The 15,680-nt window shown below is 45.2% G+C and overlaps 1 protein-coding gene across 1 annotated transcript in view; it reads left to right on the top strand.

Annotated features, from left to right (window-relative positions):
* Window positions 1-658: 658 nt before the first annotated feature.
* LOC126109418 (translation initiation factor IF-2-like) overlaps window positions 659-15,680 on the top strand; it is a 34,997-nt gene continuing 19,975 nt past the window's right edge. Inside the window, exon 1 of the mRNA XM_049914453.1 lies at window positions 659-965. Coding sequence (XP_049770410.1) covers window positions 659-965 — 307 coding nt within the window. The remainder of the gene's footprint in view (window positions 966-15,680) is intronic.

The raw sequence follows: 15,680 nt of genomic DNA on the forward strand, positions 1-15,680 counted from the left end.
ATGTATGAGAAATGGGTTGGAAACTTTCCTTATGTCAGCTCGTTGTAGGTGTCGCCACCGGCGCTAACCTTGTGTGAATGCTCTGAAAGGCTAATCATTTGCATATCACAGCATCTTCTTCCTATCGGTTAAATTTCGCGTCTGTAGCACGTCATCTTCGTGGTGTAGCAATTTTAATGGCCAGTAGTGTACTTTTCACACGACGCGTTTCGTGTGAAAGGTAAAAAAAAATCGCGACTGGTAGCAGAATACTTATTTATAAACAAACCTATTGTTTTCACAGTCACAGACTTTGAAAACCATTTATAATGGATCAAATCTGTTTTGTTGATTAAACTTATGGAAAAACGCTACGAACGTATGCACCAAACTAATATATGTACAGTAGCTTACTAATCAGTTTATCATCTGCTCACACAGACACAAGAACAGCTCTTCGTCAGGAAATTTCAGTATCAAAATTTTGCGTCGCTGGGGACGCCGGCAATCTAAGTCGACACGAAGTGTTCCGAACGGTGGCGACTTTTAACGATCAGTGCTTGGGTACCAGCGGCTATCTTATCGCGCCCTTACTGTAGCTAGTATATTGGGAGCTCGTAATATACCGGTTTGTGCTGAGTACCAGTTAATAATAAGATCGGTACGTATGCGGCCCGAGATGCCGGCTCGTAATGTCGGTATCGGCCTGTGGCGGTTGGCTGCTGGAGGGAGGGGTGCGGAGCGCTCATGCGCGCCGTGGCCTCGTCAGGGTCAGAACCCGCGACCTTCGGCGGCCGGTTTGTCCGGCTGCGCGCTGCCGCCGCCGCACCGCGCCGGACACAACAGCGGCAACACGGGCCGCGTCTGCGCCCGGCTTCCAGCGGCGGCTCCAGCTCCAGCTCCAGGGAGCGCGCCTCCAGACGCTCCAGAAATCCCGGCTGCCGCACCGTCTTTACATCGCCCCGCAATCTACCAACTTACAGCGGGTTTTAATGACAAAACACCTGTGAAACACGGATTGCAAAATCTGTTGGGTGCATCCCTTAAAAATGCAATATATGGTGTATCAAAAGGAACCATCCCAATTGGCACATCTATATTTCTGAAACTAATAAACATATGCAATGAATTATGTTTTTTGATCAACGGGAAACTCAAAGAGATGGCGAAAACTAACGAGACGGACGTGGCGACGGCAAGAGCGGAAGGTTTAAGTTGTTGACTTCACTGCATCGTCGCTTAGGAAGGTGCATTTTTCACCCAGAAGCAACCACAAAATAAAGGGTACAGTATTATTATTGAGAGCGTATAGCACGCCAATTAAATTACAGGCATGGTAATCAAATTTACCTCCTTTGCCAACGAACATTGTGGAGTCGGCTGGAGTGGCCGAGCGGTTCTAGGCGCTACAGTCTGGAACCGCGGGACCGCTTCGGTCGCAGGTTCGAATCCTGCCTCGGGCCATTCGGGAGGACGACGGTTCAATCCCGCGTCCGGCCATCCTGATTTAGGTTTTCCGTGATTTCCCTAAATCGCTCCAGGCAAATGCCGGGATGGTTCCTTTCAAAAGGCACGGCCGACTTCCTTCCCCGTCCTTCCCTAATCCGATGAGACAGATGACCTCGCTGTCTGGTCTCCTTCCCCAAAACAACCAACCTGCCTCGGGCATGGATGTATGTGATGTCAAATGGCTCTGAGCACTATGGGACTTAACTTCTGAGGTCATCAGTCCCCTAGAACTTAGAACTACTTAAACCTAATTAACCTAAGGACATCACACACATCCATGTCCGAGGCACGATTCGAACCTGCGACCGCAGCGGTCACGCGGTTCCAAACTGAAGCGCTTAGAACCGCACGGCCACACCGGCCGGCGTGTGTGATGTCCTTAGGTTAGTTATGTTTAAGGACTGATGACCTTAAAAGTTAAGTCCCATAGGGCTCAGAGCCATTTGAACCATTTTTCAACTTCCATACAGGAGTCTCTTCCGGTGCCCCATTCTGTTGGTAAATGAAATTACTCGAATCAATATCAAACTGTGAGAAAAGAAAGTTGTGAAACATATTGAGATATGTTCTTCCTGTAACAGTGATCTCAGCTAACAAGAAGGGACCATACGCCTTTTCCCGTCAAATTGCACGAAACACATTAAATTTTGGAGAGTCCCTCTCATATTCTACAACTTCGTCTGATTGTTTCGTACCCATATTCTCACATTATGACGATTCACCTATCCATTTAAATGGAATGTTGCCTCGTCACGAAACACGAAGCGTGGTAGAAAACTTTAATCCTCCATCTTGCCAAGAGCGAAATTACAGAACTCCACACGTTGTTGTTGTTTGTCACCTTCACGAAGCGCTTGCATTAGTTGAATTTAATATGGTTTTATATGTAAAGGTCGACGCAACACACGCCAGACGGACATCAGGGGTATGCTGAGCTGTCGAGCTGCACGGCGAACGGATTTCTGCGGACTCCTCGTGAAACTGTGGCGGACGCGTTCGACGTCCGTGCCAGACACTCGGGGACGGCCCGGCGATTCGCCTGTACACAAACTGCCTGTATCTCGGAATTGTTCATGCCATCGTCTAATTCTTTGTGCTGTAGAAGGAGTCACACCATACCTAGTAAGAAAGTCACGCTCAATAGATATTACTGACCCGCACTGCCCATACGTAAAACACAAGACACTTTCTGTTGCCCCGGCATCATTTTTACTAGAACTGAAATGGCCGCACAATGCTGCTACCTAGCGGGAATCATGTAAAACTCGAGCGTTTGTTCTTTCCAACAGACGTTGTTCACGCACATATCTCAAATAACATAATACTTATGATATTTTTTTTAATCGGATGATTCTTTTTTAGACACCATGTAGTTGAGATAATTTGACTTATAGAATTGATTCTACAAAACTTATATTGAAATACAGGTTGTTCGAAAATGTACATACGAGTTTCAAGGTTTTGTAGAATTTATTTCGCTCAGTTCACAATTACAAATGATACAGCGAATGAAAGAGCAACTAAGTTTTTGTTACAAGTGTTCAATGTGAGAACACGGCACACATCGGGTCGACAGACTAGTTCTCCCCAAACTTTGGTCAGTGTGTCTAGAGCAGGGGCTCCCAACAAAATTTTTTCGAGGACCCGTTCATCGAGCATGATTGGTACCTTGTCATATCACAATACCAAGTACCTAAAAAAGCCAAATTAGGAGTCTTTTTGTACGATATCTATTTTTGGTACTTAGAAAAAACATTGATTCATTACTGAAAAAATAGTCAACTTAAAACTGCTCATGCAGAAGCGGCGAAAACAAAAAAATCTGTTATCATACGAAATATATTTAATATATTTTTTATTCTAATAGCATCTTGCGGACCCCTCTGGCATAGCTCCCGGACCCCTGGGGGTCTGCGGACCACTTGTTGGGAACCACTGGTCTAGAGTAATTGTTTCAACAATTGCTTGAATGTTGTTTGTTAAGTCGAGCAGATCAGCTGGTAACTGGCGCCCATACACTCGGTGCTTTACGAACCCCGAATCGGATTAAACGCATGGCGTCAGATTCGGTGAACGGTGAGGCCATGTGAAACAAACCCTGCCATCAGCAGTCTGCTAAAACGTCGTTTGAACAGTTGCGTATTGAGTTACGTCAGTGAAGTGGCGTACCATCTTGCTGCCGAATAAAGTTCTGGGGTTCCTCTAATTTCGATTGAAGAAAGAGCAGCAGCATAAGAAATACCACTCCCAATTGTTTCACTTGAAAAGATAGGCCCATAAATTTTCTGCCGGGATATGGCGCAAAAATATCCGATTAATGGGAGTCTCGTTGCAACTGCACCATCTCGTGGGGATTTACTGACCCCAGGATGTGCATATTGTGTGTGTGTTCTTATTTCCACTTATGCGAAATGTCTGTCCATCACTGAAAACGACTCGATACAAAAAAAAAAAAAAATGTCATGGAGCAACGTTGCGTTTGTAAAGTTGGCACATTAACGGTAGTCTGCAGACTTTATGGTTTATAAAAACTGCAAGCAATAAGGATGTTGTTGTAAGCGTCTCCCTAAAAGTCTCCAGGCAGACGTAAATGGAACTGCTGATTCACGACGAGCCTTACGAACTGATTTCTTGAGCCTGCGCCTGAAAAACTCTCTGCCTTCAGTCTTGGTCGTTTCATACTTTTCTCTTGTCGCACAGGTTTACAAACAAAACTATTCGAGATTATCTTTCATTTGATGAATTATTTATAATTCTACGTTGAATGTAATAAATGCTTCAGAGTCTTAAAACCGATATGTTCATTTTGAAACATCTGTAGTATAAGCTTCATTTAAATTTTAAGTAAGTATCGTTGGCAGTAGATTTAGTTATATTTTTCGTTCACGTTGGGGAACGTCACACGTATTTTTCAGTGACAAACTGAAAATTTCCTTTTTTGGAATTCGGTAACATCTCTTTTTTTTATTGCCGGGTTCCGATATGTAAACACAGCTACCAATAAATAAGAGATAGCAATCGCCATTCAATCCAGTTATCGACTTTTCGCATGTTCCGTGGTCAGGTCTCGTCTGTTGTACTATCTGCATGACGTGTCTTACAGTTGTTATAATTTACTCAATCGCGAGAGTAATTACACTGAATTTGATATCATTTTTTTGGGTTTTAACGCTCTTTTCGTTTAATCTGAATGTTAGTCTTGTTTTCGAGCTTGTAAAGTTTTTACCCGGTATTCTAAAATGTGAACAGGGATAGAAATGCCCATTTGCAACAAACTTGATAAATCATAAGTGTCTGATAACCTAATAATATATTGTACCAGGTTCAGAGTCAAGAAATATATTTCCAAGGGCACATTTTTTCCTTTGACTATTAGCTTTACTTAAAAATAAGCATTAATGTATGTATGTCCATACATACCGGTACAATGTGAGACCTCTTATGGAAAATTCGTTGAAATACAACAAGAATTTGTACTGTGGTGGGAATTAATGCTGTTTCTTCTCGTGTTGTGTGAAGCTGTCAAATTTTTAGCAGATTAAAGCTGTACGAAACACTGTCGCTGAAGCTACTACCTTCACAGAGTTGGAGAGGTCTCTCTTAAATCCCACATACCAAGGATCCGAACATATCTCTCTGGTCATTTTAGTCGACATAACCTCCCAATCAAAGTTTCAACGGTAAACAAGGTTTATGGTCAATATATTATGTGTAGTAAATACGATGCATTGCCTACATCTTTAGTACACTGTATATGTATTTATGTGTTACGAATAAAATATGTTGCCTAAGTCCGCCTGAACGTTTATTAGAGCATCGTGTGAAATTTAAAGGAAATCAGTCAAGAACTTTTCGATATTTTTGGTAAGAACGTTAAATGTCTTTCCAGTGTATACTGATACAGATTAACTTCCCAGTCAAATGTCTGGATATACATATGAAGCAAAAATTTTATCCGTTTTCTCGCTTGTGTGCAATAATAATAATAATTATAATAATAACAACAATAATAATAACACGCCTTCCTCTGAACTTGTCTTACGTGCCGTTCTAAGGCATCAGCGAATTTTTGGTGCGGTTTTTTAGCTTCCGCCCCTTCCTGTCGTCGTCGTCCCCCCCCCCCCCCCACACACACACACACACATGCACATTAAATTCACTTTCTTCGGCGAGTATACATTGTCTCGCTTGGCAGAGCCCTTACTTCTGCAGTTCTCTGTGTGTGGCAGGACTTGTAATTTGCCATCCGCCCCTTGCAGCCGTGACTATCAGAGCGCCCTCATCACGGCGCTTGGGTCAACTTCTGTTCAGACAGTGCAGCTGCTGTTTTAAGCGCTCTCGGGCGAGGGTTTTATCTTACCTAAGAGGCCACGAGATAGATTTCGTACCGTTAGGCTGCAGAGGGTGGCGGTTACTGTATACCCACGCTACGAAATCGGCGTGTGTCATCGCCATTGACAAAGTATGAGTCACCAGAATGAGATTTTCACTCTGCAGCGGAGTGTGCGCTGATATGAAACTTCCTGGCAGATTAAAACTGTGTGACGGACCGAGACTCGAACTCGGGACCTTTCCCTTTCGCGGGCAACTGCTCTACCAACTGAGCTACCCAAGCACAATCCGCTGCAGGGTGAAAATCTCATTCTGGAAACATCCCCTAGGCTGTGGCTAAGCCATGTCTCCGCAATATCCATTCTTTCAGGAGTGCTGGCTCTGCAAGGTTCGCAGGAGAGCTTCTGTAAAGTTTGGAAGGTAGGAGACGAGGTACTGGCGGAAGTAAAGCTGTGAGGACGGGGCGTGAGTCGTGCTTGGGTAGCTCAGATGGTAGAGCACTTGCCCGCGAAAGGCAAAGGACCCGAGTTCGAGTCTCGGTCCGGCACACAGTTTTAATCTTCATGAGTCACCATTTTGTAGTCAGCATGACACCACAAACTGTCGATAAAACCTGGCTATATAGCTTTCACGTCTGACAGTACAGGTGCGTGCTCTCTGGAACAGAGTTCCAAGTGAGGTTACCTACTTCTGTCAAAGAATGCGAAGGATGGGAAACAAGTTGATAATGTCTGTAAAAAGAGGTAATAAGATGACCATTACCATAAATAAAACAAGGATAATGCAGAGTATTTGGGGAAATTAGAGCAGGAAATAAGACGCTGAAAGTATTACACAAGTTTTGCAGTTTGAGCAGCAGGATATCTGTCAGTGCAACAAGCATGGTGTGTAGGCAATGTAGGCTGAGAATAGCAGCAATGGAAGCTCCATAGGAACATCCCAGTAATCAGTGTCATTTTAAGCACCATTAGTTCCCTCATCCGTGGATCAACAGCCTCGGTGTAATTTCTCTATGCTAATATCAGCTGTGCTGTCAAAATTTTATTTTATGCATATGAACTTTATCACACCATGTAGTGTATTACTAGCCAGTTTCGGGTTGTGGCCCTTTTCAAGTGCTTGCAATTTCGAATATTAGCGTGATATACAAGGTAAATTAGTGAAACATTTTCTTCCGTCCTTATAGTTTGCAGATTACAACTGCTGTTACCTTACTTACAGTTGCTTCGATGAGAAAATGTGGGTCGTTATATTTACGAGGGCTATTCAGAAAGTAATTTCTGGTCAGTCGCGAAATTGAAACCAGAGTGGAAATAAAGAAATTGTTTTATTTGCAAATGTTTGCTGCACCTTCCACCTACTTCTGTACATACTCGCCGCCCAACATGGACATTTGTCGTAGCATTGTACCAACTTTCCAATAACCTCGTCGTAGAAGGCAGCCGCCTGTTCTGTCCGCCACTTCTCTACACTGGTTTGCAGTTCGTTGTCCGTGCCAAAATGTTGTCTACATAGCCAGCCGCCGCGCGGTCCAAGGCGTCTTGTCACGGTCCGTGCGGCTCTCCCCGTCGGAGGTTCCAGTCCTCCCTCGGGCATGGGTGTGTGTGTGTTGCCCATAGCGTAAGTTAGTTTAAGTCAGAGTAAGTAGTGCGTAAGCTTACGGCCCGATGACCTCAGCAGTTTAGTCCCATAAGACCTTACCACAAATTTGAAATTTCATGGTCAGCGATTCATGTGGACAGATGAGAGAGTGAAGTCCGGGCTGTACGGTGGGCGATCAAACACGTCCCATCGAAAAACGCTGCAGGGCCTTCCTCACTGCCCCTGCTGTCTGCGGCCGAGACTTGTCACGTCTGTGGAAATGCATGAAATGCAAGTTATGTGGGGTTGCGTCCAATCAGGCGCAACCTCTCAGCGGTCACCCATACTAGGCGGGAGACTCTATTGTTCTTGGTGTCTTTACGTGCTCCCTGTGTGCCAAGAACTGAAAAGAGCGACGTGGCGTAATCGATAGGCTCGTTAGAGACACTGCCCAGCACATCTGTGCAGAACTTCATCCGATTTCCGTTTCGCGATCTATCTGATCCTACTTTGCGAATAGCCCTCGTGAAAACTACACTGCTCCGGAAAACTTACGGACACGATCAATAAAGTGACATAATACATTAACTACGCGGAGGAAATGAAAGAAAGTGCGAGAGCATGTTACCAGAGGTGGTCTTGTAGTTGTGTCTATCACACATTATGAGCCTCTCCGACTGTCGGCTGCCAGCCAGCAGACGAGGTCGGCCTGCAGGCTTTTGTGCTGTACGCGACCCTTCACGTTTCCACTTCGCTATCACATCGCAAGCAGTGGACCTAGGGACGTTTAGGTGTGCGGGAATCTCGCGTACAGACGTGTGACCCAAGTGACACCCGATCACCTGACCACGTTCGAAGTCCGTGAGTTCTGCGGAGCGCCCCATTCTGCTCTCTCACGATGTCTTATGACTCCTGAGGTCGCTGATATGGAGTACATGGCAGTAGGTGGCAGCACAATGCACCTAATTATATATATATATATATATATATATATATATATATATATATATATATATATATGGGGTGTGTCCGTATACTTTTGATCACATAGTGGACATATATAGTGTTCTAAAGATCCAGCCAATGCATCGTATTTACTAAACATAATATATTGACCATAAGCCTTGTTTACTGTTATTGCAAACGAAACTTTGATTGGGAGCTGATGTCGATTAAAATGACGAGAGAGATCGGTTGGGGTCCTTGGTATACGGGAATTAAGAGAGAGCTCTCCAACCGTGTGAAGGTAGTAGTTTCAGTGACAGAGTGTCTCGTACAGCTTTAATCTGCTAAAAATTTGACAGCTTCATACAACACGAGAAGATACAGCATTAATCCCCACCACAGTACAAATTCTTGTTGTATTTCAACGAATTTTCCGTAAGAGGTCTCACATTGTACCAGTATCTATGGACATACATATATTAATGCTGATTTTTAAGTAAAACTAATCGTCAAAGGAGAAAATGTGTCCTTGGAAATATTTTACTCTGGACCTGGTAAAATATTTTATTAGGTTATGAGACACTTATGATTTACCAAGCGTGTTGCAAATGGGCATTTCTATCCATGTTCACGTTTTAGAATGCCGGGTAAAAACGTTACAAACTCGAAAACAAGACTGTAACGCTCAGATGAAACGAGAAAAGTGTTAAAACCCAAAGAAATGAAATAAATTATATCAAACCGAGTGCAAGGCGCGCAGTATCGTGCTCCTCAGTGGCGCGACCGCGTGGAAGCGTAATGTTGCATGGGCGTACAGACCTCCAAACCTGTGAACACGGCACAGCCGCCAGTCAACATTACGGTTGTGGTATCGGTAGCTACGATGCCACGGCGTAGGTATGAGTTCTTAGGTTGGCACTACGAGAGCGGACGATCCACATAGACGACAGCGCCCTCTAGCTGGCTGGCGCTGTGCAGCTCCGGATTCAGCCCATTTGGTCACGAGCAGACGACCAACCAACACTGTTTCATTTTCATAGTGGGCGTGCCACTACAGATCTTACCTGTGTAACTTCCGGTAGCGTTGATACATCCTGCTTCGCACCTACGTGCTCATCATAACCAAAGTTATGTAACCATATTTTATTACTTGTCTTACCTAGAGTAAACATCTTTTACTTTACTTGCATTATTATTATTATTATTATTATTATTATTATTATTATTATTAGAAAGTACGGCCGTGTCGAACAGCGCACGTGGAGGAGTCCTTGGAACGAGAGAATACCCGGCAAATAAACTGGCATGCATTTTCCCCTTACTTAAATCGCATCATATCGGGCGTGTGTGGGATTCGTTGGGCAGACGTATTGCAGGACGTCCACGTGCAAGAATGACCATCCGACAGCTGTCAGCCGTACTGGTAAAGCAATGGAACGCCCTCCCCTAAGAACTCCTACCAGTCCTGTAGTCAGTTGTTGTTGTTGTGGTCTTCAGTCCTGAGACTGGTTTGATGAAGCTCTCCATGCTACTCTATCCTGTGCAAGCTTCTTCATCTCCCAGTACCTACTGCAGCCTACATCCTTCTGAATCTGCTTAGTGTATTCATCTCTTGGTCTCCCTCTGCGATTTTTACCCTCCACGCTGCCCTCCAATACTAAATTGGTGATCCCTCGATGCCTCAGAACAAGCCCTACCAACCGATCCCTTCTTCTGGTCAAGTTGTGCCACAAACTTCTCTTCTCCCCAATCCTATTCAATACTTCCTCATTAGTTATGTGATCTCCCATCTAATCTTCAGCATTCTTCTGTAGCACCACATTTCAAAAGCTTCTATTCTCTTCTTGTCTAAACTATTTATCGTCCATGTTTCACTTCCATACATGGCTACACTCCATACAAATACTTTCAGAAACGACTTCCTGACACTTAAATCTATAATCGATGTTAACAAATTTCTCTTCTTCAGAAACGCTTTCCTTGCCATTGCCAGTCTACATTTTATATCCTCTCTTCGACCATCATCAGTTATTTTGCTCCCTAAATAGCAAAACTCCTTTACTACTTTAAGTGTCTCATTTCCTAATCTAATTCCCTCAGCATCACCCGAACTTAATTCGACTACATTCCATTATCCTCGTTTTGCTTTTGTTGATGTTCATCTTATATCCTCCCTTCAAGACACCATCCATTCCGTTCAACTGCTCTTCCAAGTCCTTTGCTGTCTCTGACAGAATTACAATGTCATCGGCGAACCTCAAAGTTTTTATTTCTTCTCCATGGATTTTAATACCTACTCCGAACTTTTCTTTTGTTTCCTTTACTGCTTGCTCAATATACAGATTGAATAACATCAGAGAGAGGCTACAACCCTGTCTCACTCCCTTCCCAACCGCTGCTTCCCTCTCATGCCCCTCGACTCTTATAACTGCCATCTGGTTTCTGTACAAATTGTAAATAGCCTTTCAAAAATGGTTCAAATGCCTCTGAGCACTATGGGACTTAACGTCTTAGGTCATAAGTCCCCTAGAACTTAGAACTACTTAAACCTAACTAACCTAAGGACATCACACACACCCATGCCCGAGGCAGGATTCGAACCTGCGACCGTAGCAGTCCCGCGGTTCCGAACTGCAGCGCCAGAACCGCTAGACCACCGCGGCCGGCTAAATAGCCTTTCGCTCTCTGTATTTTACCCCTGCCACCTTTAGAATTTGAAGTACGAAAGCACATTGCAGAGCATACGTTACCGTCATGGCGATCACACTCCCTATTAACAACCACATCCTGTTTTTTGTAATGGTCAAGGCACCATCTTAAATCGCAATGAGTGCAGTCTAATTGTTGCCTTTGAATAAAAGTTTCATTTCTGTTCATCTCACTGCGTAGTTCCTTCAGTTGCCTACTGTACTATACTGTAGCAGTTCTGTGTGTGGTCCAGATTTCATATAGCTATGTTACTTGACCGTATCACATCATGCGAAAGTTGCTTTCGTCCTTAACTTTCAAGTTGTATATACCAGTGTAAGCGGTACGTGACAGCAAAGACTTGTCCCCACAAAAGCGTCGAAAACCTGCGCGTAACGTCTCTGCCATCACATACTGTGTTGTGAAGCATGTGATATGAGTGAAATGCTGTTGACAAATGGTTTCCAAGTTCTTACTTAAGGTATTTTATAGCTCTGCGTGTCCTTACAGTTTCACAGACGCAAGTACAGTCGTTGTCACGAAGCAAGAATAGGTAACGCTTGGGGGTGGGGGGACACCACATTAATAGGCTGTTTGACACTCATGTCTTGGGATTTTTTTGGGTGGGAAGAATTAATTGGAATTTTATCGAATAATTTCAGCCAAAAGTAACAAAGTTACGCTGTGATGTCCGCTGAAGGTTGTGAGTATAGTTCTCCAATTGCGTGCAGTCTGTCGTCTGCTGCCATAGCCCATTAACGCCTAATTTGGCCGGTCTGTCTGGATACGTTCGTCATACGTCCCACATTGATTTCTGCGGTTAGTTCACGCAGTATTGTTTGTCTGTTGGCAAAAAATGGTTCAAATGGCTCTGAGCACTACGGGATTTAACATCTGAGGTCATCAGTCCCCTAGAACTGAGAACTACTTAAACCTAACTAACCTAAGGACATCACACACACCCATGCCCGAGGCAGGATTCGAACCTGCGACCGTAGGACCAGCGCGCTTCCGGACTGAAGCGCCGAGAACCGCTCGGCCACAGTCGCCGGCTTATAAAAGACAGCTCCGCCAATGTACTGCCCTTTTGTACGTTGTGTACGCGATACTACCACCATCTGTGTCTGGCCATATCGCTATCCCATGACTTTTGTCACCTTATTGCATTCGGAAATTGTTTTTGCACATATGTATGTTTTCTCTTATAATAAAAGATGTGGCGAGACAGAGCAGTGTGTCAGTAGTGGTGAATGCGCCACCAAGTGTCACTCCACAGTTCCAGCGACCGTGGCGAGAGCCTGAAAAAGTTACCCGCGGTCCAGTGCAAGGTCGCCCGGGAGTAAGGTCTCCGCAAAAGGCCCGCCGCGTGGCCTTCACTGCCGCCGAGTCCGTACTGCCTGCAGCACGCTGCCTGACTGCCGGACAGGCGGGGGGCAGCCGAAACATTAGCACCGCCTCCTTAATAGCGATCTTGTCTCGCAGGGATTCCACAAGCCCTTGGTACACTATGTGATCAAAAGCATCCGGGCGCTCCAAGAAACATGCGTTTTTCATATTAGGTGCATTGTGCTGCCAGGTACTCCACATCGGCGACCTGAGTAGTGATCAGACATCGTGAGAGAGCAGAATGGGGCGCTCCGCGGCACTCACGGACTTCGAACGTGGTCAGGTGACTGGGTGTCACTTGTGTCATACGTCTGTGTGCGAGATTTCCACGCTCATAAACATCCCTAGGTCCACTGTTTCCGATGTGACAGTGAAATGGAAACGTGAAGGGACACGTGCAGCACAAAAGCGTACAGGCCGATCTCGTGTGTTGACTGACAGAGACCGCTGACCGTTGATGAGGGTCGTCGTAATGTGTAATAGTCAGACATCAATCGAGATCATCACACAGGAATTCCAAACTGCATCAGAATCCACTGCAAGTACTGTGACAGTTAGGCGGGAGGTGAGAAAACTTGGATTTCACGGTCGAGCAGCTGCTCATAAGCCACACATCACGCCGGTAAATGCCAAACCGCGCCTCGGTTGGTGGAAGGAGCGTAAACATTGGCCGATTGAACAGTGGAAAAACGTTGTGTGAAGTGAGGAATCACGGTACACGGTGTGGCGGTCCGATGGGAGGGTGTGGGTATGGCGAATGCCGGGTGAACGTCATCTGCAGCGTGTGTAGTGCCAACAGTAAATTTCGGAGGCGGTGGTGTTAAGTTTTGGTCGTGTTTCTCATGGAGGGGGCTTGCTTGCACCCCTTGTTTTGTGTGGCACTATCACAGCACAGGCCTACATTGATGTTTTAAGCATCTTCTTGCTGCCCACTGTTGAAGAGCAATTCGTAGAGGGCGATTGCATCTCTTAACACCTGTTTATAATGCACGATCTGTGGCGCAATGGTTATACGACAACAACATCCCTGTAATGGACTGGGCTGCACAGAGTCCTGACCTGAATCCAACAGAACACCTTTCGGATGTTTTGGAACGCCGACTTGCCAAGCCTCACCGACCGACATCGATACCTCTCCTCAGTGCAGCACTCCGTGAAGAATGGGGTGCCATGCACCAAGAAACCTTCCAGCACCTAATTGAACGTATGCGTGCGAGAGTGGAAGCTGTCATCAAGACTAAGGGTGGGCCAACACCATATTGAATTCTAGAATTACCGATGGAGGTCGCCACGAACTTGTAAGTCGTTTTCAGCGTGTCCGGATAGTTCTGATCACATAGTATAGGTGGTGTGATGAAAACGTAACGGGATTTTTTTTTCTTAAAGAATCTTTATTTGGTCATCAACTTGAACTGTGTCCCCTTCGAAGTAACTCCCCCCCCTCCCTCCCCAAATATAGTACACTTGTTGCCAGCACTTTTTTCCAATCTTGGAAACACTTCTTGAAGTCTTTTATTGTTACGGTGTCCAGCGCCTTTGGTGATTCTGTTTTTATCTCATCAGTGGTGGCCAAACGACGTCCTTCCACGGTTTTCTTCAGCTTCGGGAATAGAAAGAAGTCGCAGAGTGCCAAGTCGGCGAATACGGTGGCAGAGGCGACGTAACGGTATTCTTTTTTGCCAAAAATCACGAACAAGCATTGAGGTGAGCGCGGGAGCATTACCGTGATTCAATTTGCGGGAGATATTTTGTCACAATTCCGGGCGTTTTCTTCTGGTTGCTTCAGGCAAACGGCACATAACTTCCAGGTAGTATTTGTCCGTACGACCATAAGGCAGGAAATCTAATAAAACAGTAAGAAGAACCTCCACATGTAATAGAGATTCCAGAATTTTTTTCGGCCTTCCTCTTCAGGCAGTTTCCATTGGGGCGATCAGGCCTCGGTTTCGGCGTCATATCCGTGTACCCACGTTTTGTCACCTGTTATGGCCTCCTTTAGGAGTTTTGGACGGTTGACTTCATTCAGCAATTCCTGAGCGATGTCTACGCGACGTCGTTCTTGATCGAAATTCAATAGTATCGCAACAAACTTCGTTGTTACACGCTTCACCCCCGAAATATGCGAAAAAATTGCTTTGCGTGAGCCAGAGGATATGCCGACATCATCAGCTACTTGTCTAATGGTTATTCAGCAATTTCCCAGAACCATTTTCTTTACTATTTGCACATTGTCGTCAATAATTGATGTGCTAGCACCGTCAGGGTGCTCGTCGCCTTCAGCGTCTTCTCGACACTCTTCGAAACGTTTATACGAATCGGAAAGTTTGGTCGTACACGCCAAAAGTCACAGTCGACACTTAAAATCCGGTGCTGCCCTTTGTTCCATTTTTCAAGCAAAATTGAATGCAAATTCTCTGATCCATCTTTTTCGAAAGCAGTCGATAACACGTATAACCTTTTCGACTGTGAACAATGGACTAAATATTTAAAATGGCTGAAAATTCGTACGTACATCAGCGACATGTCCGCCGAGAAGTTAAAAAAAACTGAAAATGGGATGTATAACGCCTCGTACGTCGCGCCATATGTCTACGCAGAGATAGGCAACTTCCGTAAATTAGAGGCTGGTGCTTTGTGTGTGTGGAGCTGGTGTCCGATATCGTCCCTGGTGTGTTCCATCGGGTTTACGTCGTACGAATTTTGTGGCCATGATATCAGCGTAAGTTCGGTGCCATGTTCCTCAAGCCAGTGTAGCACACCGCGACACGGACAGTCATCCTCCCGGAAGAGGGGAGTACACGAAGGATGCAGAGGTAGAGAGGTGGTTTGCAGTGACGCCCACGTGCCTGCAGTTATTGCCACAGCTTTGGCTACGTGGACGACCTGGTGAATGTTGCGCACGGTGTGATACTGCACCCCCACTGACCCGCGTCCCTGACGCGATGCATGTTTCCAACAGCCGTTCACTAGCCATCAAGTATTAAACGTAGAAACTAAGTACAGGGTTATTACAAATGATTGAAGCGATTTCACAGCTCTACAATAACTTTATTATGTGAGATATTTTCACAATGCTTTACACACACATACAAAAACTCAAAAAGTTTTTTTAGGCATTCACAAATGTTCGATATGTGCCCCTTTAATGACTCGGCAGACACCAAGCCGATCATCAAGTTCCTCCCACACTCGGCGCAGCATGTCCCCATCAATGAGTTCGAAAGCATCGTTGATGCGAGCTCGCAGTTCTGGCACGTTTC

Source organism: Schistocerca cancellata, chromosome 12, assembly GCF_023864275.1.
Source record: "Schistocerca cancellata isolate TAMUIC-IGC-003103 chromosome 12, iqSchCanc2.1, whole genome shotgun sequence".
Taxonomy (NCBI): domain Eukaryota; kingdom Metazoa; phylum Arthropoda; class Insecta; order Orthoptera; family Acrididae; genus Schistocerca; species Schistocerca cancellata.